General features: G+C 50.1%; 1 protein-coding gene across 1 annotated transcript in view; it reads left to right on the top strand.

Moving 5' to 3' along the window:
- The window catches only part of SLC6A11 (solute carrier family 6 member 11), a 122,153-nt gene that overhangs the window by 83,252 nt on the left and 17,278 nt on the right, over positions 1–21,623 (top strand). Inside the window, exons 7-8 of the mRNA XM_052637934.1 lie at positions 9,763–9,866; positions 18,122–18,246. Of these exons, the coding sequence (XP_052493894.1) occupies positions 9,763–9,866; positions 18,122–18,246 (229 nt within the window). The remainder of the gene's footprint in view (positions 1–9,762; positions 9,867–18,121; positions 18,247–21,623) is intronic.

The raw sequence follows: 21,623 nt of genomic DNA, 5'->3' as shown, positions 1-21,623 counted from the left end.
TGGAAGTTATGGACCCATCTCCGCAGTGAACCTGCCAGTCCCGTCTGCTGGGCTGAGAGCATCCCATCCAGCATCCTGTTGGTTCTAGCTGCACAGGGAACACCCCCACTTTACCCACCACCTAGATTCTGCCTCGACATTTTGCCGTGCTGGCTTCATCCAGTATCTTCCCAAGATTTGTATCCATCGATCCATTTTATTTCCTTGTATACATTTCAAAATAAGGGTTTCCCTGGTGGCTCAGATGGTAAAGAATCTGCCTGCAGTGTGGGAGACACGGATTCGATCCCTGGGTCGGGAAGATCCCCTGGAGAAGCGAATGAGGACCCACTCCAGTATTCTTGCCTGGAGAATCCTACAGACAGAAGAGCCTGGTGGGCTACAGTCCAAGGGGCCACAAAGAGTCGGACAGGACTGAGCGACTAACACTTTCACTGTCTCTCATTTCAAAATAAGTCGCAGATATCGGCACGCTTGCCCCCCTGAACACTGCCACATCCATATCTTGATTTATTTTTAGCCTGGTCATCCTGGGTTTTGTTGCTCAAGCAGATGCCCAGGGATGTCACTGAGGGAGGTCTGAGGGTGAGGACCGTCCTGTGTCGGGTGGCTCTGCCCAGAGCTGAGGCCACTGTCCTGCAGCATCAGTGGGGAGGGACTGCTGTGGCCATCTGTCTCGTCTTCCATGAGTCCACATGTGACCTTACCCATCCCTTCAGTTTTCCCGTCCTCCATGACCTTGACCTTGTGAGGTCAGGAAGACAGCCTCAGCACTTGTGGGTGAGGGGGTGGCTGGCCATATACTGCCGGTCGTCCACTCACCCGGTCTTCAGACCTGCTTCGGCATTCTTCCTGGGTGCCCTGGGCTTGCTGCTCTGTTAGTCAGCTTCCCGAAGATCTGGTGTTGTTTAAAGCTGTCACCTCTCCATTCAGATGAGCAGGGGAGAGGTGGTGCGGAGCAGATGGCCGTGTGACCGCAGAGATTAGCTGGGACACGGGGCAGGGGGGATGAAAGGAGAGTGTGTGAGTGGACAAGGCAGGCCCTGGACGCTAAGGGCCACATCCGCTGGGACGTGGATGTGGGAGGAGCAGGGACTGGCAGCAGGCTGGTCGCCCTGGCTGCTCCCTCTTGGCTGAGATAGTGAGAGTCTTCGGGGAGACTGAAGGGAGGGGCTTTGGGGTCAGCAGTGGGGTTGTGATCGTCCCCCTGCCTGCTGGTTGACCCAGGCCCACTGCCGTAGCCTCTCTGGGTCCTTGTTACTGTCGTTTAGTCGCCAAGTTGTGTCAGGCCCTTGTGACCCCATGGACACTTGCTCGGATGACACAGGAGAACATGCCAGTTCAGAGCTCAGTTTGGCCCAGAAGACCCTGGGCTTGTGTGCCCAGTGAAGGCAGTTGGGTTCTGCAGCTCCACCACGGATGCCAGCTCAGGCTCCCCCACCTCCATGATTCTCCCTCGGGGGAGGTAGGACCACTGCCGTGGGGTCATTTAGAAATACATGGAGGTGTAATTCAGGTTCCTCTCTGATGGGCAGCTCTGATGTTTAGAAAGTCGGACCCAGTGATGCTGAACCTCCTACAATGAACAGGACCATCCTACGTGATGAGTGTCCTGTCCAGAGTAGCACTCTCTTAGAGGAACACTTTGTGAGAGGAGAAGACGTTGCCCTAAAGTGTAGCCCCCAAGGCCAGGTGGGCAGCCCTGGGAACAGTTCAGACCAAACCTCCTCTGTTTAGTCCCATAGTAAAGTGGGGCTCAGAGCTTCCCAGGTTGCTCAGTGGTAACGAATCCACCTGCCAATGCAGGAGACGCAGGATACTCGGTTCAAAAGATCCCCTGGTGAAGGAAATGGCAACCCACTCCAGTATTCTTGCCTGGAGAATCCCATGGACAGAGGAGCCTGGCAGACTACAGTCCATGGGGTCGCAGAGTTAGACACGACTTAGCGACTAAATAACAATGAAATTGGGGCTCAGTTGCCTCACGCAGTGGTTTAAAGGGTAAACATGCACAGCCCCAGGGTTCTACCATATAAAGCACAGAAATCGTTGCCATTGGCCCCATGCCAGCAACTGCTTGTCCACTCCCTCCATACTCTGTGACTAGGACACGGCTGTCCAGCCTCTGGGCAAAGGCCCGGCCCAGTGACCCCGCTGCCTGCTCTGCACGAAGGGGCCGCCAGGGTCAGGCGACACACCAAGGCTCCCCTCACCACCCACGGTGCCACCTTCAACCCAGTGACACTGCGCTGGCAGGGCCTCTGGCCGGGCTCCAGTCGGCCAGCAGGGCTGGCTGCCCGAGGACAGGCTGGCACTGGAGCCAGAGGCCACAGAACGTGTTTCCAGTGGGGCTACCAGGCCAAGAGCCTCTGCCCCTTCCCACCACTGTTCCTGCTGGACCTGCCCAGCTGCCCAGCACATTAGCATTTAAATACGTCCAGAATCCCAGAATCATCTTCCCCCGGAGCCCTCTGGAGCCCTCTTCCCGCACTGAATCCATGGGGGTGGGGCCGTTCAAGTCTGCCCCAGTCCTGCACTCCCTTCCCTCCGAATGGCCCTTACTGTATTCACCGGCATCTGCATGTGGCATTAGCTGAGCAGAGGAGACAGGGTGCCTAGCAACCCGGAGGGGGCTGCAAAAGAGGTGGGAAGGAAGTGATTTTCATGTAATTATTCACTCCTACAAAGGCCGTTGTCAGGTACACACTGGAAACACAGCTGTTGTATTATTCTCCTAACCTACTTTTAATCTTTGGAGAATATTTACCCATATAAACAGCCCAGAGAAAAAGCTTAATTTCAGCCCTTTTCTGCCAGGCTGTATGTTTTCACCTCAGTGGAGGGCTTTATTTACAGAAGCTGTGTTGTGTGTGTGTATTCGTGTGTCTGTGTGTGGCTATCTGTCTGAAAGGGAAATGTTAAAGAAAGAAAAGGCTGTGGGTCATCATGGGCCCAAGACGGCCACCGAGCTCTGTCCTGGCAGCATGGACAGCCAAACGCCACGTGTGCCATTGGGTCTGGCGGTTTGAGCACCGTCTTGGCCTGGTACTGAGCCGGCTGGGGTGGAGGGAAAGCCCTGGGAGCCTGTTTTCATAGCACGTGTATTGGAGAAGTGTTAACCACCAAGAAGAGGCAGAGTAAGGGAGTTGTATGGTGCTTTTGAACTGTGGTGTTGGAGAAAACTCTTGAGAGTCCCTTGGACTGCAAGGAGATCCAGCCAGTCCATCCTAAAGGAAATCAGTCCTGAATATTCATTGGAAGGACTGATGCTGAAGCTGAAACTCCAATACTTTGGCCACCTGATGCGAAGAACCAACACATTGGAAGAGACCCTGATGCTGGGAAAGATTGAAAGCTGGAGGAGAAGGGGACGACAGAGGATGAGATGGTTGGATGGCATCACTGACGTGATGGACATGGGTTTGAGTAAGCTCCGGGAGTTGGAGATGCACAGGGAGGCCTGGCGTGCTGCAGTCCCTGGGGTCGCAGAGTCGGACACGACTGAGCGACTGACTGACTGACTGACTGACTGACTTGGTACCCCGCTGTGTACTTTGCATTCATTGTGTCTTTTGTGGACAAGGGAGTTGGGGCTCAGAGAAGTGAAGTAACATGCAGATAAGTGGCAGCCTGGGTCTGCCTGACCCCAGAGCCCAGGCCCTATCCACAAAGCCCCAGGGAGATGGGGAACCAGGCACCTGGGAAGAGCCTTCTCGTCTAACGTAGTCTCCTTTGCATGAAGCTTCAGTGCCATCCCCCCACGGCAGGCTGGGTTACAGAGGTTTGTTTGTCTCTTTAGTGTGTACATCTCTCCAAGGCTAAATAGACAAGAAATGCCCCCTTCCTGGGGTTAGTTTTTTCTCATGCATAAAAGGGGGATAATCATTGCACCAGACCGCAGCAGTGAGTCTCATGCCTGTGAAGTGTGTGGAACTCCCCACCCTCTCCCCGGCATGTCATCTGTGCTTCTGGAGGTGAAGCTGATGTATGATTGCTGCCTGATTGCTGGCTTCTCTTGCTGGTACTTCCCTGGCAGGTTGGGTCACCACTGGGTTTGTCAGAGACCTCGGAGCATCAATGCGGCAAGCGCCACCTCCTCCAGGGCGCAGGGAAGGTCAGACAAGGCCCACCTGCTGGCACCGGCTTTGATCCCAGACAGAAGTGCTGCCCTTATGCTCGGCCGGGTGGCTGTTTGTAGACATGAAAACGGGTTACTGGGAGAGCTTCTGTCTGCAGCCTGCGCTGCTTTAGACACGGCAGCAAGTCACGTCTGCAGCTCCCGTCCCCTTCCAGCTGCCTGAGCAGCAGGTGCCGTGCCCCTCATGGAGCAGAGCCCTGGCCCCTGCTGCCCTGTGCTCCATGCCCCACCTCACGCCATTCTTCGTGCCCGTCTCTCCACCGGATGATGTGTTCCGGAGTATCTGCCTGCCTTTGTTGTCTTTCTCTCCTGCTTTTAAGAGAGGGGAGGGCTTTAGCCCCTGGGACTTCGCCTGGCACATAGTGGACACCCTGCCTTGTGTACTGTGGGCAGAAAAGGGAAGAGAGGCTCTTCTCTCCAGATTTGTGAGGACTGCTGGATCCTGAGAAGGGATGAACATTGACTAAGCAACCTGCTGTCTCTCGGAGCTCACGGCTGGGTTTCTGATCATGTTCTCTGCACTCTCCAAGAGCCAGGCGCTGTGCTGAGTATTTGTTCCACACACATCTCACTGAGGGGCTTCCCCGAGGGCTCGGCAGGTAAAGAATCCTCCTATAATGCAGGAGACATGGATCGATCCCTGATTCGGGAAGATCCCCTGGAGGAGGAAATGGCAACCCACTGCAGTGTTCTTGCCTGGAGAATCCCATGGACAGAGGAGCCTGGTGGGCTACAGTCCATGGGGTCACAAAGAATCGAACATGACTCAACAGCTAAGCACGACACATCTCATTGAATCATCTGTGCTTGAGAGAAAAAGGGAGGGACTCACCACACATGCACCATGACCCTCTCTCCGTCTTCCCAGTCGGGAGGTCCCTTCTCTCCAAGAGGTGAGAGAAAGATGTGAAGCGTTCCCCCTAAACTTCTAGGAGATTAGACACTCTGTTGATACATGTAAAGGTCAAGGTGGGCAGGCATGTTCCCCCCACACACAGCGGTCTCTAACCTGGCTGTGATGACGCCCTCCCCAGGGCAGGGGCCAGGTCACAGGACGCGGACGATGCCTTGTACACTGTAGAGTGCGGTCCATGGGGACGGAGACAGCAGGAAGTACATGCCCAGCTTTACAGTGTGCCTCCTGATCTTGGTAGAGGAGGCTGTGTCCTCATCCGCCCATCCTTCCTTGCTTCTCCCAGCTGGGCCCTGATGGTCCAGTGGGGAGGGAAGGTTACACCCCAGTCTGTTGTTCTTGGCACCTGCTATGCGCCAGGGCTCACTGGAATCAGATGCTCTGAACTGGTTGCCCCAGAGCTAGAGGGCGGGACCACCTCTCTTCCAAAGGGGCCCTGCCCCCCAGATTCCCATGCAAATTTGTTCTCCAGACCTCTGAATGAAGACTGCCCCCAGCTACACGGCCAGAACGCCCCCCATTCACTGCCACAGATCATGGGGACTGATCCGGTTCTCAGCGGCTGACCCAGCTTCCTTAGGGTTTGTTTGTTCAGTGGAGGCTGTTTCCCCTTCAGATTGTGTCAAGAACTCAGAAGCCCTTTGAGCTCAGCTGTTCCCTTTGTTGCAGGAGATGCCGGTCAGTCAGTGGGACTCAGTGGCCTGGTCTTCCTTTCATGGAGGAGATGTTGCCTTTGTCCTGTTGACCTCACAGTCACAGAGCTGTTTGAACCCCTGCTGAAAGTCCAGGCCTGCCCAGCACACCAGAATGCCCCGGCTTCTCTCTTCAAAATGTGGAGCCAGGACACCTTGGGCTCAAACCTGACCCTGTCCCTCATTAGCTGCTTGACCATCTATGGGTCCATTTCCTCTTCTCTGAATATGGAGATAACAATACTCCCTAGTGAGATGGTTATGCAAATTATGAGATTGTCCCCAGAGAGCCTCGCATACACAGTAAGGTTTTCAACAAATGGCCACTCAGGATTCCCGCTTCCTAAGGCATCACCAGACTGGTCAATGGATCATGAATGTCCTGTTGGCCTGCTCTGTTGGCCTTACTTTGCCCCTTCCGTTAGATCATCGCAGTGGCTTTACAATATTGTGTTGGTTTCTGCCAAACATCAATATGAATGAGCCATAGGCATACATAGTCCCATTTCTCCTGAGCCTCCCTGCCTCCTCCCATCCCACCCCACTCCTGTAGGTTGCCACAGAGCACCAGGCTGGAGCTCCCTGCATCTTACAGCAAATTCCCACTGGCTGGCTGTTTCACATACGGTAATGTGTATGCTTCAGCACTGCTCTCAGTTTGTCCCATCCTCTCCTTCCCCCACTGTGTCCACAAGTTTGCTCTCTGTATCTGTGTCTCCATTGCTGTCTCCTGCAAATAGGTTCATAAGTGCCATCTTTCCAGATTCCATGTACGTGTGTTAATACAGAATATTTGCTTTTCTCTTTCTGATTTTTATAATGAGGCTCTAGGTTCGTCCGCCTCATTAGCACTAACTCCAGTGTGTTCCTTTTCGTGGCAGAGTAATATTCCATTGTATGTACCACGTTGTATGTATGTACCACAGCTTCTTTATCCATTCATCTGTTGATCAACATCTAGGTTTCTTCCATGTCCTAGATATTGTAGATAGGGAAGCACGGAGTCTTAACCCCTGGACCACCACGAAAGTCCTGCAGAGGCTATACATACGGTGCTTGGTCGAGTCCTGACCATCCTCACACCATGCTCCTGGGATCTGACTTTGTTTCCCGGTTCAGCAGCAAACCTGTCTTTGGCTTCTTCATAACATTTCCTGGCCTTCCCGAGGAGAAAAGGGAATCCACTGAGGTGGCAAGTGGGGAGACCAAGGCAGAGGAGGACTTTAAAATATACCCATTTCTCTCTCAAATCTTTTTTTTTTTTAACACTTTTTCCCTACCCTGGGTTGTTTCTTTCAACATTTAAGTATCCTAAAGTTTCTACCATTTGGAAAAAATCCTCCCTGAATGTGTTTACTCTCACGGCTATCCTATCTCCCAACTCCCCTTTCTTGAAAAATGATTTTAATGATTCTTCTTCCCATTTCCCCTTCACCATATCTCAGTCAACTATGATCTGCTGGCATCCTCCCCCATCACGCCCAACTCACACACACACACACACACTTCATGAAATAGCTTCCCCTAAACTCCTCACTTAGCTCCAAAAACACTAAACCCAAAAGCTTTATGTTACAGGGGGAAAAAAATGTATGCGCTTCTCAGATCAAGAGACAGCATTGTGAACTTTGCTCATAATAAGTATTTGTTGAATGATTTAACAAGCAAGCAAATCCAGGGTAAAGTAACGTGGGCTGTGTAATCAAATCCCCAGAAAAGAGGAAATAGTGATAATTTGCCTAGAAAAGGGAGTGTCCTAGAGGGTTCTTCAAATCTGCAAGGTGATTCCACATGGGAGAGGAAGATATGGCCTGGGTGGCCCCAGAGTTGGGAACTCGAAAGGTAGATTTCCTCTCATTTTAAGAAATGTGCTAATGATCAGCATTCTCTGAAGAGGAAAGGGGCTGTGTCAAAAGTTAGTGAGCTCCCTGTCACTGGCAGCAATCAAGCAGAGACGGTTCTGTCAGAAGTTCCGGAGGAGAGTCCTGTGTTGCGTGGGAGCTCACAGCAGAAGGCGTCTGGAATCCCGGGACTGGTTCGGTGTGCTTCTCCAGAGGCAGGTTTCCCTGGATTCATTTCTGCCACACTCAGCTGTGTGGTCTTGAGCAAGTTACTCAACCTCTCTGCGCCTCAGTCTCCTCAGTTGTGGAAGGGGGCTAATAATAGCACCTCCTGCATGGCGTTGGTGTGAATATTCAAGTGTAGTAACGCAAACGGTTCACAGCAGTGCCCGGCACGTCGGACGTGCTTAGCAAATGTTTGCTAGTATTTGAATTGGTATAAAACCGTATTCCCTTTTTTAAAATATAAATTTATTTATTTTAATTGGAGGCTAATTACTTTACAGTATTGTATTGGTTTTGCCATACATCAGCATGCATCCGCCACAGGTGTACACGTGTTCCCCATCCTGAACCCCCCTCCCTCCTCCTTCCCCGTACCATCCCTCTGGGTCATCCCAGTGCATCAGCCCCAAGCATCCAGTATCATGCATCGAACGTGGACTGGCGATTAGTTTCATAAATGATATTATACATGTTTCAATGCCATTCTCCCAAATCATCCCACCCTCTCCCTCTCCCACAGAGTCCAAAAGCCTGTTCTATACATCTGTGTCTCTTTTGCTGTCTCGCATACAGGGTTATCAATACCATCTTTCTAAATTCCATATATATGCGTTAGTATACTGTATTGGTGTTTTTCTTTCTGGCTTACTTCACTTTGTATAATAGGCTCCAGTTTCATCCACCTCATTAGAACGGATTCAAATGTATTGTTTTTAATGGCTGAGTAATACTCCATTGTGTATATGTACCACAGCTTTCTTATCCATTCGTCTGCTGATGGATATCTAGGTTGCTTCCATGTCCTGGCTATTATAAACAGTGGTGTGATGAACGTTGGGGTACACGTGTCTCTTTCAATTCTGGTTTCCTCAGTGTGTATGCCCAGCAGTGGGATTAAAAATCTAAACGTAAGATCAGAAACTATAAAACTCCTAGAGGAGAACATAGGCAAAACACTCTCCGACATAAATCACAGCAGGATCCTCTATGACCCAGCTCCCAGAATATTGGAAATAAAAGCAAAAATAAACAATTGGGACCTAATTAAACTTAAAAGCTTCTTCACAATAAAACCTTATTCTCTAGATGACACTGGATTCTCAAGCATCAGTCTGATCAGCTGCATTTGAGTTGGAGCTGTGGCGTTTCCTGATGACTTCTAAAGTGGAGCTCAAAGAGAGCCCGAAGGAGTGTTAGACAAATTACCATAATTCCTCTTGCGTGTGTCACGCCATCCCCTGGCAGTTCTGTCAGAGGGACACTTGGAGACTGAGAAAGGAGTTTCCACATGTACCACACAGGAAGCCCCCAAGTAACAGCTCTCTGGAAAAGTGATCAAGAGGTGGTGCCTACCCCCTTTCTTGTCCTTTCACTGTCCCCTGGCTGAGTGCATGGGGCAGAGTGGGAGAAGCCTCCAGACCTGTAGGAAAACTGGGGGCTTCATTGTAACTGGGCCCCCTGGTGAATGCCCCCCACCCCCGCTAGACAATATAAAACTCTGTGAGTTCAAAGATACCCAAGAGAGCTTCTCTCATGATGGTCTCAGCCATCAGAAGAAAAATGACTCTTGGCTTCAGTCGTCCTGAGAGGGAAGTTTATTCCCCACTTTGCTGGTGGCGAGACTAAGCCTCCGAGAGGTTAAGTAACTTTTCCAAGCTCACACAGCTGCAGCAGTGTTCTAACACCCAAATTATTGCTGCTTGGTGAACTACTGTCCAAAACCTCCAGAAATTTCTGGATTTAATTAAGGACATTTATATTTAATCATCCTGAGAATAGAACTTCTAAAAACCACGTTCCTGAGATGAGGACATTTGATTGTCCCTTTTTGGAGTCTTTTGTGGGGGTTGGGCGTGGGCGGGGGATTTCAGAGAACGGGGCCACCCCGCCTCCCTACCCCCTGGCCGTGCATCTGACTTCTCTCTCTGCCAACTTCTTTGTGCCCTCCTACAGGTCTGGGTAGATGCTGGGACGCAAATCTTCTTCTCCTATGCCATCTGCCTGGGTTGTCTGACCGCTCTGGGAAGTTATAACAATTATAACAACAACTGCTACAGGTGAGCATGTCCCCAGCCCTGCCCACGCGCTCTCCACAGACCCCGGGAGCCCTCCACGCTGCCTGGCTAGTTCCTTGTCATCTCCCCTCACCCTTGCAAGGCTGGGTGAGGGAAACAGGCCTGTCAGAGGAGGAGAGGCAGGGTGCCAGCCATCCAGGTGGGGCAGGGGAGGACCCTGGGCGATCTGATAGCCTCTCCCAGCCCAGAGTCTAAGAGTGGTCCATCAGAGGAGCTCAGAGAATGACAAACGTGATCAGAGCAATTTCCAGGCTTCAGAGGGAGTCCATGCCAGGAATTGTATTCAGGCCTCCATCCCACCCTCTCCAGCAGAGCTTTATCCCAGGGCAGATAAGGGTTTGGCCCAAGGTCACACTAAGGTCACACAGCTAGTTGAACCCAGGTCTTCCAAAACTGAGGGCCTTATTCTGCTTTCTGGTCAGGAATTTCTTTCCTGCTTCCTTTCACTTGACTGTAGGGTCCTGTCCAGTCTGACCTGGAGTGGCCAGTGCCCTGTTGCCTTTTTCTTAATGGCCCTTCCTCCCCACCCCCAGCCTCCTGCAACTGCTGCACCCGGTGTGGAGAGGGGACCCACGCTGGGGGTGAGCCCGGGCTGTGTGACCCTGGCTGCCTGGTCCTCATGCCTGCAGCCTGGATTCTGCCCTGAGGCTGAGACCACAGAAGTCCAAGGACTTGCCCAAGGTCAGCCAAAAGTGTCTGGCAGAAGTGGACTTGGCACGTTGGTCTCTAACCATAGGCCAGTGGCTTGTTTGCTGAGGTCTCTACACCTCTGATTCCATGTCCGTCACAGACACAGATGGTGAATATGCAGGGCTGGGCAGATGGCACATCTCTGCCCCCAAGATCAAGAGCTCCTCATTGTAATGTGAAAACTCGCAGACTCACGGCGATGATGCTGTCCCTCAACACAGATTCACTGGAAAAGGAAGGATTTTTCAGCAAATGTTTCTGAGCTAGGATAAGTATTTTGGTAGAAATAGTTGGGATGGAGCCTAATACTTTGCCCCACATATGCACCATAGTAAGTGCAGGAAAACTAAAGAGTTAAATACTTTTTAAAAAAAGGAAACTATCCTAAAATGAGGAGTAAAATACTGTTTTCATAATGAAAAAGATATGGAAACACCCACAATGATTAGGTCAGGAACGGAAATGACACACTGATTCACATAAATATCTAGAACTTCAAATTTTCTAGAAAGACATAAGAAACTATTAAAGAGCCACCTCTGAAGAGAAGCATTGAGATGGAATGATGGACTTTTTCTACTTGTACTTTCCCATACAATTTAAATGTTTTGTCTTGTCTTTACTCTTGAGTACATATAGATTTTATAATCCTTAAAAAGTCACATTAATACAAAGGTTATCTATATACATTCTGCATAACATCTCCAAACAAAATATGAAAATCATCTACAAAATTAAAGGACATAATAACATGCAATTCAGTTCAGTTCAGTTACTCAGTTGCGTCTGGCTCTTTGCGACCCCATGGACTGCAGCATGCCCAGCTTCCCTGTCCATCACCAGCCCGCAAAGCTTGCTCAAAGTCATGTTCCATCAAGTCATCACTTGATGGCATCAAGTGATGCCATCCAACCATCTCATCCTCTGTCGTCCCCTTCTCCTCCTGCCTTCAGTCTTTCCCAATATCAGGATCTTTTCCAATGAGTCAGTTCTTCACATCAGCCTGGAGTACTGGGGCTTCAGCTTCAGCATCCGTCCTTCCAGTGAATATTCAGGACTGATTTCCTTTAGGATGGACTGGTTTGATCTGCTTGCAGTCCAAGGGACTCTCAAGAGTCTTCTCCAACACCACAGTTCAAAAGTCTCAATTCTTCAGCGCTCAGCTTTCTTTATAGTCCAACTCTCACCTCCATACGTGACTACTGGAAAAACCATAGCTTTGATTATGTTTGCCTTTGTTGGCAAAGTACTGTCTCTGCTTTTTAACATGCTGTCTAGGTTTGTTGTAGCTTTTCTGCCAAGGAGCAAGCGTCTTTTCATTTCATGGCTGCAGTTACTACTGCAGTGATTTTGGAGCCCAAGAAAATAAAGTCTCACTGTTTCCATTGCTTCCCCGTCTATTTGTTGTGAAGTTATGGGACTGGATATGCCATGATCTTAGTTTTCTGAATGTTGAGTTTTAAGCCATTTGTTTTTCACACTTCTCTTTCCCTTTCATCAAGAGGCTTTTTAGTTCCTCTTCGCTTTCTGTCATAACGGTGGTGCCTCTGCATATCTGAGGTTATTGATATTTCTCCTGGCAGTCTTGATGCCAGGTTGTGCTTCTTCTAGCCTGGCATTTCACATGAGGTACTCTTCATATAAGTTAAATAAGCAAGGTGACAATATATAGCCTTAACGTACTCCTTTCCCTATTTGGAACCAGTCTGTGTTCCGTGTCTGGTTCTAACTGTTGCTTCGTGATCTGTATACAGGTTTCTCAGGAGGCAGGTCAGGCAGTCTGGTATTCCTGCCTCTTTAAGAATTTTCCACAGTTTGTTTTGATCCACACAGTCAAAGGCTTTGGCGTAGTCAATGAAGCAGAAGTAGATGTTTTTCTGGAATCCTCTTGCTTTTGCTATGATCCAGTGGATATTGGCAATTTGATCTCTGGTTCCTCTGCCATTTCTAAATCCAGCTTGAAAATCTGGAAGTTCTTGGTTCACATACTGTTCAAGCCTTGCTTGAGAGTTTTGAGCATTGTTTTGCTAGCATGTGAGATGAGTGCAGTTGTGACGTAGTTTGAACATTCTTTGGCATTGCTTTTCTTTGAGATTAGAATGAAAACTGACCTTTTCCAGTCCTGTGGTCACTGCTGAGTTTTCCAAGTTTGCTGGCATATTGAGTGCAGCACTTTCACAGCATCTTTTAGGATTTGACGTAGTGCAGCTGGAATTCCATCACCTGCACTAGCTTTGTTTGTAGTGATGCTTCCTAAGACCCACTTGACTTTGCACTCCAGGGTGGCTCTCGGTGAGTGATTATAGCATTGTGGTTATCTGGGTCGTGAAGATCTTTTTCGTACAGTTCTGTGTATTCTTGCCACCTCTTCTTACTATCTTCTGCTTCTTTTAGGTCCATACCGTTTCTGTCCTTTATCGAGCCCATCTTTGCATGAAATGTTCCTTTGGTATCTCTAGTTTTCTTGAAGAGATCTCTAGTCTTTCCCATCCTATTGTTTTCCTCTGTTTCTTTGTGTTGATCACTTAGGAAGCCTTTCTTATCTCTCATTGCTGTTCTTTGGAACTCTGCATTCAAATGGGTATGTCTTTCTTTTTCTCCTTGGCCTTTTGCTTCTCTTCTTCTCTCAGCTATTTGTAAGGCCTCCTTACACAACTGTGTTGCCTTTTTTGCGTTTCTTTTTCTTAGGGATGGTTTTGAACACCACCTCCTGTACAACATTACAAACCTCTGTCCATAGTTTTTCAGGCACTGTTTCAGATCTAACCCCTTGAATCTATTTATTACTTCCAGTGTATAATTGTAAGGGATTTAGGTAATAGCTGAGTGGTCTAGTAGTTTTCCCTACTTTTTTCAATTTAAGTCAGTTAACGTGTAACATAATACTCAAAATCAATTAACATGTAATACGATACTCAAAAGGGTTAGTTCTCTACCAATGTAAAGAATAGAAACAGATCTAAATGAAAAATCCTAAAACACCAAGAAAAAGATCATAACACGCTCTTAAAATAATCAGCTCGTTTTCCTCCACCAGCAAATGAGCTGTGATCTGAAAATGAACCCTCGGTGTAGGTGAGGGTACAGTGGGAGGAGCCGTGTCAGCGTGTGGTGGTGGGATGGTGCCTTGGATGTGGCAGCCGCATGATTCGGTTATTGTGAGGCTCAAGTGGGTGCCTCGTTTCTGAGGACTTTGGTCAGTGGTGAAGTCCCTTTCATGTTATCCCCGTCTTCGAGGGAAGGGAAATTGAAGCTCATGGATATGGTCCCCCCCGCCACCCGCCAGCTAGGTGTGGTGGACCTGGACCCTGGCCACGGTCTGCTAATCTCCACCCCAGCACTCCGCCACATATTCTCAGAAAGCTGAGTTTGTGATGGCTTTGCTCACCCACTTGTTAAGCCAACCATGTGCTCTGTGTGCCACTAAGTCTGAGACCCCCAATCGCTACCTTGAGAGGTACAGCTCCAGTCTGTAGAGGTTGCACCTTGGCCAAACCGAGGCAAGGGAAGGGGGCAGATCCCACATGCTGGAGGAAAGGCCACAGGGGAAGCCAGCGAGCTCTCTTAAGAGTCCCTGGGCTGTTGGGCAGAGAGGTCCCTGGGGACCACTGGACAGAGGGATGCGAGAGACGGGGGAGGTCAGGCCAGGTTGCGAGGTAGACTCTCTCATCCTTCAAGGGGTTTACAGGAGGCGGGTCTGGGACGTGATAGGTAGAGCACTATCAGCAGTGAGGCAGATAGAACCAGGGTCAGAGGAGAGGCGTGGGCACAGGGAAAGCACCAGCAGGCCTCTGGTCCAGGCTGAGGGTGACCCCCTTGGGATGCTAGAGAGAGATGCTGTCTCCATCCGTCTATCTGCACATCAGCCGCCAGCCTGCCTCTGTTGTGTGCCGGGCGTGACAGAGATCTCTAGGTCACCTCCTGCTCAGCCTTCAGCTCCATGAGGACGCAGTCTGAGTCCTCTTGTTCATCATCGTCCCTCCAGCCTAGGAGAGCGCTGGCCGAAGTATAAGGAAGCGGGGAAAGAGCCATGCCGTTATGCAGATGGGGACACTGAGGCTCGATGCAACGTGGTGGCTTTGAACCTGCACCTTTCTGGCTCCTGCACCCTTATTCTGCACTCCCAGGCTTAGCCATTTCTTTCCCAACTACTAAAATAAGCAAGGATTTGGCCAAGACTGCATGTCATCAGGCTGTGTCTTGGGACAGCGACAGCTTTCTTCCCCACCGAGCACGTGGGTGAAATATGCCGACCGCCCCAGACCCCTTCAGCTCCCCCATCCAACAGGCAGGTTTTTTTCCCCTTCCCATTAGCAGAAGAAAGCAAATCCCCTAAATGACATTGCAAAAGTCTGAGGGCTCCTTTTATTTCCATTTCCAAATTGTTCTGTGAACGGATCTTCCTGACTCAGAGGGAGTAAATTAATACCCTCTTCCGACAGCATAATAGCTTCTGGAGGTCTTCAAAGCCCAGCTCAGCTCCTGCCAACTTCAAAGTGCATGTTATGTAGCTTTTCACCTAGAAGGTGCCCTATGGGGAAGGAATTAGAGGGCTGCAAATGGAGCAAACCAGATGGGGAAAATCCTCACTTCAGAACACAGGCTGCTAGGCTCTCTGCTTGTAGGTGTAGGTGGGGGTGCTCTGAAGAAGGGGAGCAAGGGCACAGAGCTGGAAGGGGCCTTGGATCTGCTCAGAGCCTGTGCCCCTCTGTGGTCAGGAAGTCACTTGAGGCAGGTGGGCTCTGAGGGAAGGTGGGGACCTTGCAATAAGGGACATTTGTTTCCAGCAACCACATGAATACCCAAAGGTTATTTTCCAAAAGTCAGGATTTAGAAGTCTGAATTCTTAGGGAGCACTGTTTCTGTGTAGCTCCTAGGGAAAAAGTGGGCTTTTGTGTCTGGGACAGCTGGATTCATATCTCAGCTTCAGTGTTGTTCAGCTCGTGTCCAGCTCTTTGCGACCCCGTGGACTGCAGTACTCCAGGCTCCTCTGTCCTCCAGTATCTCCCGAGTTTGCTCAAATTCGTGTCCACTGAGTCAGTGATGCTATCTAACCATCTCATCCCCATCTTCTCCTTTTGCTTTCAGTCTTTCCCAGCATCAGGGTCTTTTCCAGCTTCACCAGCAGATGACAGAGAGCTTGAGTGTGTGTCTGCCCTCCCTGGGCCTCAGGATTCAGTGACAGTGCTCAGCACTTCCAGTCCAAAAACACAGAAGAATCCCAGCATGGAGAGGCTGTGGAGAAAACCCTTTCCTCAGCAGTGCTGCCTTGCTTTGCACTGTTTCCAGGGGCAGGAAACAGGCATGCAGGACAGACTTATCTCAGCCTTAGGAATAACTTGGCCTTCCTGGGCTGAGCTGACTTTCCCTCAGAGTGGAGGTGATCATGCGTGCTAAGTTGTTATAGTCGTGTCCAACTCTTTGCAAACCTATGGACTGTTGCCCACTAGGCTCCTCTGTCCATGGGATTCTCCAGGCAAAAATACTGGAGTGGGTTACCATGCCCTTATCCAGGGGATCATTGCAATCCAGGGATCAAACCTGTGTCTCTTAGGTCTCCTGCATTGGCAGTTGGGTTCTTTACCACTGGTGCCACGTGGGAAGCCCAGAAGGTGATCAGGCCTGCAGATAAAGTCTCCAGGCTTGGTAGCCCAGTTTCTGTCCACAGTGCCTGAAGAGTTCTGTAGAAAAGGCCTGTGTCAGTCAGTCACTGCTGCAAGAATGCTGTGTAACAAGCATCCCCAGAACTCAGTAGCTAACCACCAAAACCACAGCATTTGCTTTTATTGCTTATAAGTCTGTTGGGGACTCTGTCTTTCAGGCTGTAGGTTGGACAGGCTTGGCTCCAGGGTCCAGGCAAGGCTCAAGGCCATGCCATGTGTACATTCTGGAGTCCAGGCTGCAGAGATAGGAGCTACTCTTGGAAAGGGCTTCTCATGGCAAATCACAGAAGGGGTGAGGACAAGACCAATTGCACAAGTGCATCTCAACTCTCTGTTTATGTCACATCTGTTGCTATCTCATTGGTCAAACCAAGTCACGTGGGTAAGCCCTCAGTCAATGGGGCTGGGAAATATACTCCACCCCAGGGAGGAAGGCGTGGAAGTGACTGCTTGCTGGAAAATGACTTAATTGATCACAAGGCCCAAGAGACCCTCTTATCCAAGCCACCTTGTCATCTAGCCAATGAGAGCAGGCCCAGAGAGAAGATACTGCCGGGAGAATTGGAACCCTAGTCTAATGCTCTTCCCACCATGCCCTTGATTCCCAGGGTCAATGCAAGGCAACTGGGGGTCACAGTCACCGACATCAGTGTAACCTTTGATTGCATTGCAAAAAGTATGGTGTCAGGAGAAGAGGAGGTGAGAGTCCTGCTCTGTTCTTGAGTCTAGTGCTCAGTCCTGGATGTGACACTCTTGAAGAGGGACGAGCTGGGCTGAATTTCAAAGCACAAACAGGGTCGCTGGTAAGGGACCTGGGGGTTCAACTGAGCGAGCTGAAGCCTCAAGGAGCTTTAGGGCCTCTGTCTTCAGGCCTTTAGGCTGTCGGGGAGGTTAGAACTAACACTTCCCAGAGAAGGTGGATTTGGGTCGAACAGAGCATGAGGAAGTTCTTACACTGTCAGCAGTAGGAGCCATCCGAGGAGCGAAGCGCCGTGGAGCAAGGTGGGTGGTCCTGCTGGCTAGGGTCGTGGTGGGGATGCTCCGGGCTGGTGCTGCTCCAGGGAGGAGACTGGACAGCCCACCCAGGGCCCTCCCTTTAAAGTGAAGCGTCACGGGTGTTGTAAGCCTGACTCCCACGTGCATGCTCTGTGGTGGCCGAGGTCCCAGGAGTCTGATCCCCTGACCCGCCTGCATGCAGGCACACAGCCCCAGGTTGGAGGGGCCGGGAGGTACGGGCTCCATCTTCTTCCTCTTGGCGGAGCCTCGTCGTTTGTAGTCCGGAATCTCCTGCATCACGGCTTTGTGCTGGTGCTTCTTTGCTGTGAATCCTGGCCAGAAGCAGGGGGCAGTCACTGCCCTGGTGAAGCAGCCCCCCACCACCCAACTCCATGAGGGGTCTGGCCTGGGAGGGTCTGCTCCTTGCAGCATCAGAGTGGAGGCTTGTGTGAGGTCTGGGAGACGCTGGGCCAGGAGGGGTGTCTCTCCTGAGGCCTCTGTGCTGGCTGGGAAGCAGCCCTTTCTTTCAGAGGTTGCTATCTTCATGCTTTGAGCTCCCAGAAAATCAATCCTCTCTCACTTCCCTTGGTTTTCTCTCCTGCCAGGAGTTTGGAGAAGCATTGGTTTGTCTCCAAGTCTTTCCTTCCTGGTGTACGTTTTCCCACTTGCCAGCCTCCCTTCCTTCCCACCCCCTGTCTGTGCTTCCGGTCTGCGACTGACCTTACCTTCTAGGAAAATGCAGGAGAAGCTGTGTGACCGTGGGCCAGCCACCTCCCCTCTCTGAACCCCGAGGGCTTACTTGGCGCTAAGACAAAACGTGCCAGCGCTGCACCGGTTCCACCCACCGGATTCTGACCTGAGCCCCTCTCCCTGCTTCCCCCTCGCCAGGGACTGCATCATGCTCTGTTGCTTGAACAGCGGCACCAGCTTCGTGGCCGGGTTTGCCATCTTCTCAGTCCTGGGCTTCATGGCATATGAGCAGGGGGTGCCCATCGCCGAGGTGGCAGAGTCAGGTGAGTTTGCCGAAGTGGAACCATGGCCTTCCTCCTCAGCTCGCTCTTCTCCTGGGCTCAGGTCTCAGGAGGGGGCCCCCGTCCCTCTGCAGACCAGGCTCCTGAGGGGGAAGCTGCCAGCCCAGAGCACCACCACTGTCGTCTCGAGAACCACAGGAGCCCCCACTGGCCTCCCTGCCTCCACTGTCGTCCCCTCTGTCCTGAGCATCACGCTCCTGCAGAGTGACTGGGCTTTGAAATGCAAAGCTGACCGTGTGCTCCCCTGGTGAACAGTCTGTTTTGGCTTCTCATAAGGTTGACCTCTCGGCATGGCCCCCAAGGCCCTGCCCTGCCCAGCTCCTGTGGTCTCACCGCGCACCTCGCTCCCCCAGGCTCACTCGCGGTCCCCTTTCATGTCTGTGGTTGCCACCTCCCTCCCACCCCAGCGCTTTTGCCCGTACTGTTCTCCCTCTGCTGAAAGGACCCCTTTCCCTTTCTTCATTCTATGGGTAGACTCACCATGAGTGTGACATTCTTCATGTAAAATGACATGTGTTTGTATCAAACACACCACAGGTAGGGTAGTTGCTGCTGAAGAGATTGTGCAAAATGGTGAAGAAGTCTCCCCTTGATTCACATGGTTTTGAATCCTGGGACAATTCATTGTATAGTATTTTAAAGTACAAAAATAGTTTGTATCTACATGACAGAGTTAGACGCTAACCTCCATACATCTAAATAGGTTTCTCAACTACAGGAATGTCTGGTGAGGCAGTCAGGAGCATCACAGGGGGTCCAGCCTCCCTGGCTTCTGTCTGCTCAAGGCTGCTCGTGACCCCCGTTTGTTATGACAACCCCTGCCACCTGCAGGGCTGCGTTGCCTCCGTTGAGAACTCTAGTCCGTGGCGTGGCTGCTTTTGCCTGACATGCAGATAGGAAGTACCGCTCTGACCCACCAAGCTGGGCAGGGTGGTGGGTGTGGACCCTGGATCAGGAAGCCGGTTGCCGAGCTCGGCTTCATGGCCCCTGGGGCTCCACCTTCTTCTACATGATATCTGTCAGAAAGAGAGAAAGAGACAGTCCCTGCTGAAATCAGGGGACCAGAGCTGGACCAGAGGATATTAACATGACCAAAGCTGTCTACCATAGATTGCACACTCAGGGCAGGAACTGCCTCATATGATCCTCAACTCAGCCCCCCAAGGTGGCACTTGCGCTACCCCTGTTTTACCAGTGAGGAAGCTGAGGCTCAGAGAGGTGTGGTCGCTTACCTAAGGTCACATACACTGCAAGGAACAGAGCTATTGGATTTGATCCAGGCCATGCTCCGAGTGCTCCGTCCTGCAGCCCACGGTAGGCAGGCACCTGGCACTTCACACAACATCCATGTTCCTTCATGGCAGTAAACCACAGCGCAGCCCTGCGAAGAGGAAGTGGCACCTCCTCCACGGTACCTATGCCTGCTCAGAGAATCTGCTTCTTCCTCTGCAAAATGAGCAAACTAATTCCCAGCTCAGGTGTTGAGTGACACAGCATATCTGTGGCACTGTTGTTGCTCTTTTTATCATTATTTCCGTTTGATAGATGCGTTTTAAAGATGAAGCTCAGAGTGGAGGTAGAAAGGAAAAGAGCCAACTAAGACAAATTTTTTTCTTTTTTCAAATTGTAAGCATACTTACTGTAGGAAAATGTTTAAATATTGACAAAGGAAAAAGTCACCAGTCTGACTCAGACTACACTGTGAGGTTCTCTTGCCAGATTTCCATACATATACTGCTGTACCTATACTAATGAAAACTGGATCGTATTCGGTTTTATTTTTCCATTCACAATAAAGCATGAGAGTTTTCTTCCTCAGTAAGGAGAGATATCAGCATCCCAGGTGGCTCATTGGTAAAGAATCTGCCTGCAGTGCAGGAGCTGTGTGCTCAATCCCTGGGTCAGGAAGATCCCCTGGAGGAGAAAATGCCAAGCCACTCCAGTATTCTTTCTGGGATAATCCCATGGACAGAGGAGCCTGCCAGGCTACAGTCCATGGGGAAGCAAAGAGTCAGAGATGGGTGAGCACAGATAGAGAGCTTAATCGTGACTTTTCATGGCCAAGTGAGATTCCACAGAATGGATGTGCCATAATTTATGTGTGGTATTCCCCTAAACAGATGTACCATGAGTGATTTACTCTGTCTCACCTATCAGGCCCCAGGCTGGTTGTTCATACAGTACTTCGTGAAGCACCTACAGTACCTCTGCAAGGCAGGTTTTATGAAGGCTGTGCAGAATGTGCCCTGCACAGCTACAGGGGACGCCATTCATGTAGACGGCAGTCCTGGGCTTTATGCTGCCCTTTAGAGATGAGGACGCTGCTCTGTGGCTCAGAGCATGAAGTGGTTCCTCTAAGGCCGCACAGAACATAGGTGGTACAGCCGGCTTGGCTGCCATCTCTTCTGCTTCTCCCTCTGTGTCACTTCAGGTGCTAAGGAGGTAAACCTGCTCTGTGCTTAGGGGTGTGAATCAGACCAAGATGCCCTTTAGGAGTTCCTGCCTTTTGCAGAAATTGCATATTGCAAGTATGTAGCCCTCTCAAGTTGCTCAGCAGGATCTTACAGGGAAAATTGTAACTTTCAATACCTAATTAGAAGGATTTAAAGTAAACACTTTAAGTATTTATCAGAAGAAGCTGGGGGAAAGAAAGGAATACAAAGTAAGTAGAGAATGTTAGAAGTGTTAGTCAGTTGGTTGTATCCAACTCTTTGCTACTCTGTGGACTGTAGCTCACCAAGCTCCTCTGTCCGTGGAATTCTCCAGCCAAGAATACTGGAATCAGTACCCATTCCCTTCTCCAGGGGATCTTCCCAACCCTCGGATCATACCCAGGTCTCCTGCATTGCAGGTAGATTCTCAACTGCCTGAGCCACCAAGGAAGCCCAGAGTAAGTAGAAGCAAAGAACTAATTAAGGTAAGACATGCAAGCAACAGGGAAAATTTCAAAGTGAAAATTTTGTATTATAAAAGATAGCAAAATTTATAACACCTTGACAGGACTAATGAAAGGAAAAAGGAGAGAAAATACAAATTACTGATATCAGAAATGAAAGAGGAGATGTGGCTATAGATCCTGCAGACATTAAAAATGAGAATAAGGAAATACCATGAACAACTTCAAACTAATACTTGATAATGTAAATTAAATGGGCAACTTCCTAAAAAAATACTACATAATTTAGTTAAGCTAACTCAAGAAGAAACAGAAAAACTAAATTGCTTTGTATTTCCAAAAGAAATTGAATTCATTGTCAAAAATCTTTCTACCAAGAAGACTCCAGGCCCTGCTGTTTCACTGCTGAATTCTACTAAATATTTAAGTAGAAATAATGTCAGTCTTCTTGTTCAGTCACTCA

This window comes from Budorcas taxicolor, chromosome 1 (genome assembly GCF_023091745.1).
Source record: "Budorcas taxicolor isolate Tak-1 chromosome 1, Takin1.1, whole genome shotgun sequence".
Taxonomy (NCBI): Eukaryota; Metazoa; Chordata; class Mammalia; order Artiodactyla; family Bovidae; genus Budorcas; species Budorcas taxicolor.
Note: the sequence above shows the minus strand (reverse complement) of the source record. Positions and strands in the feature narration are given on the sequence as shown.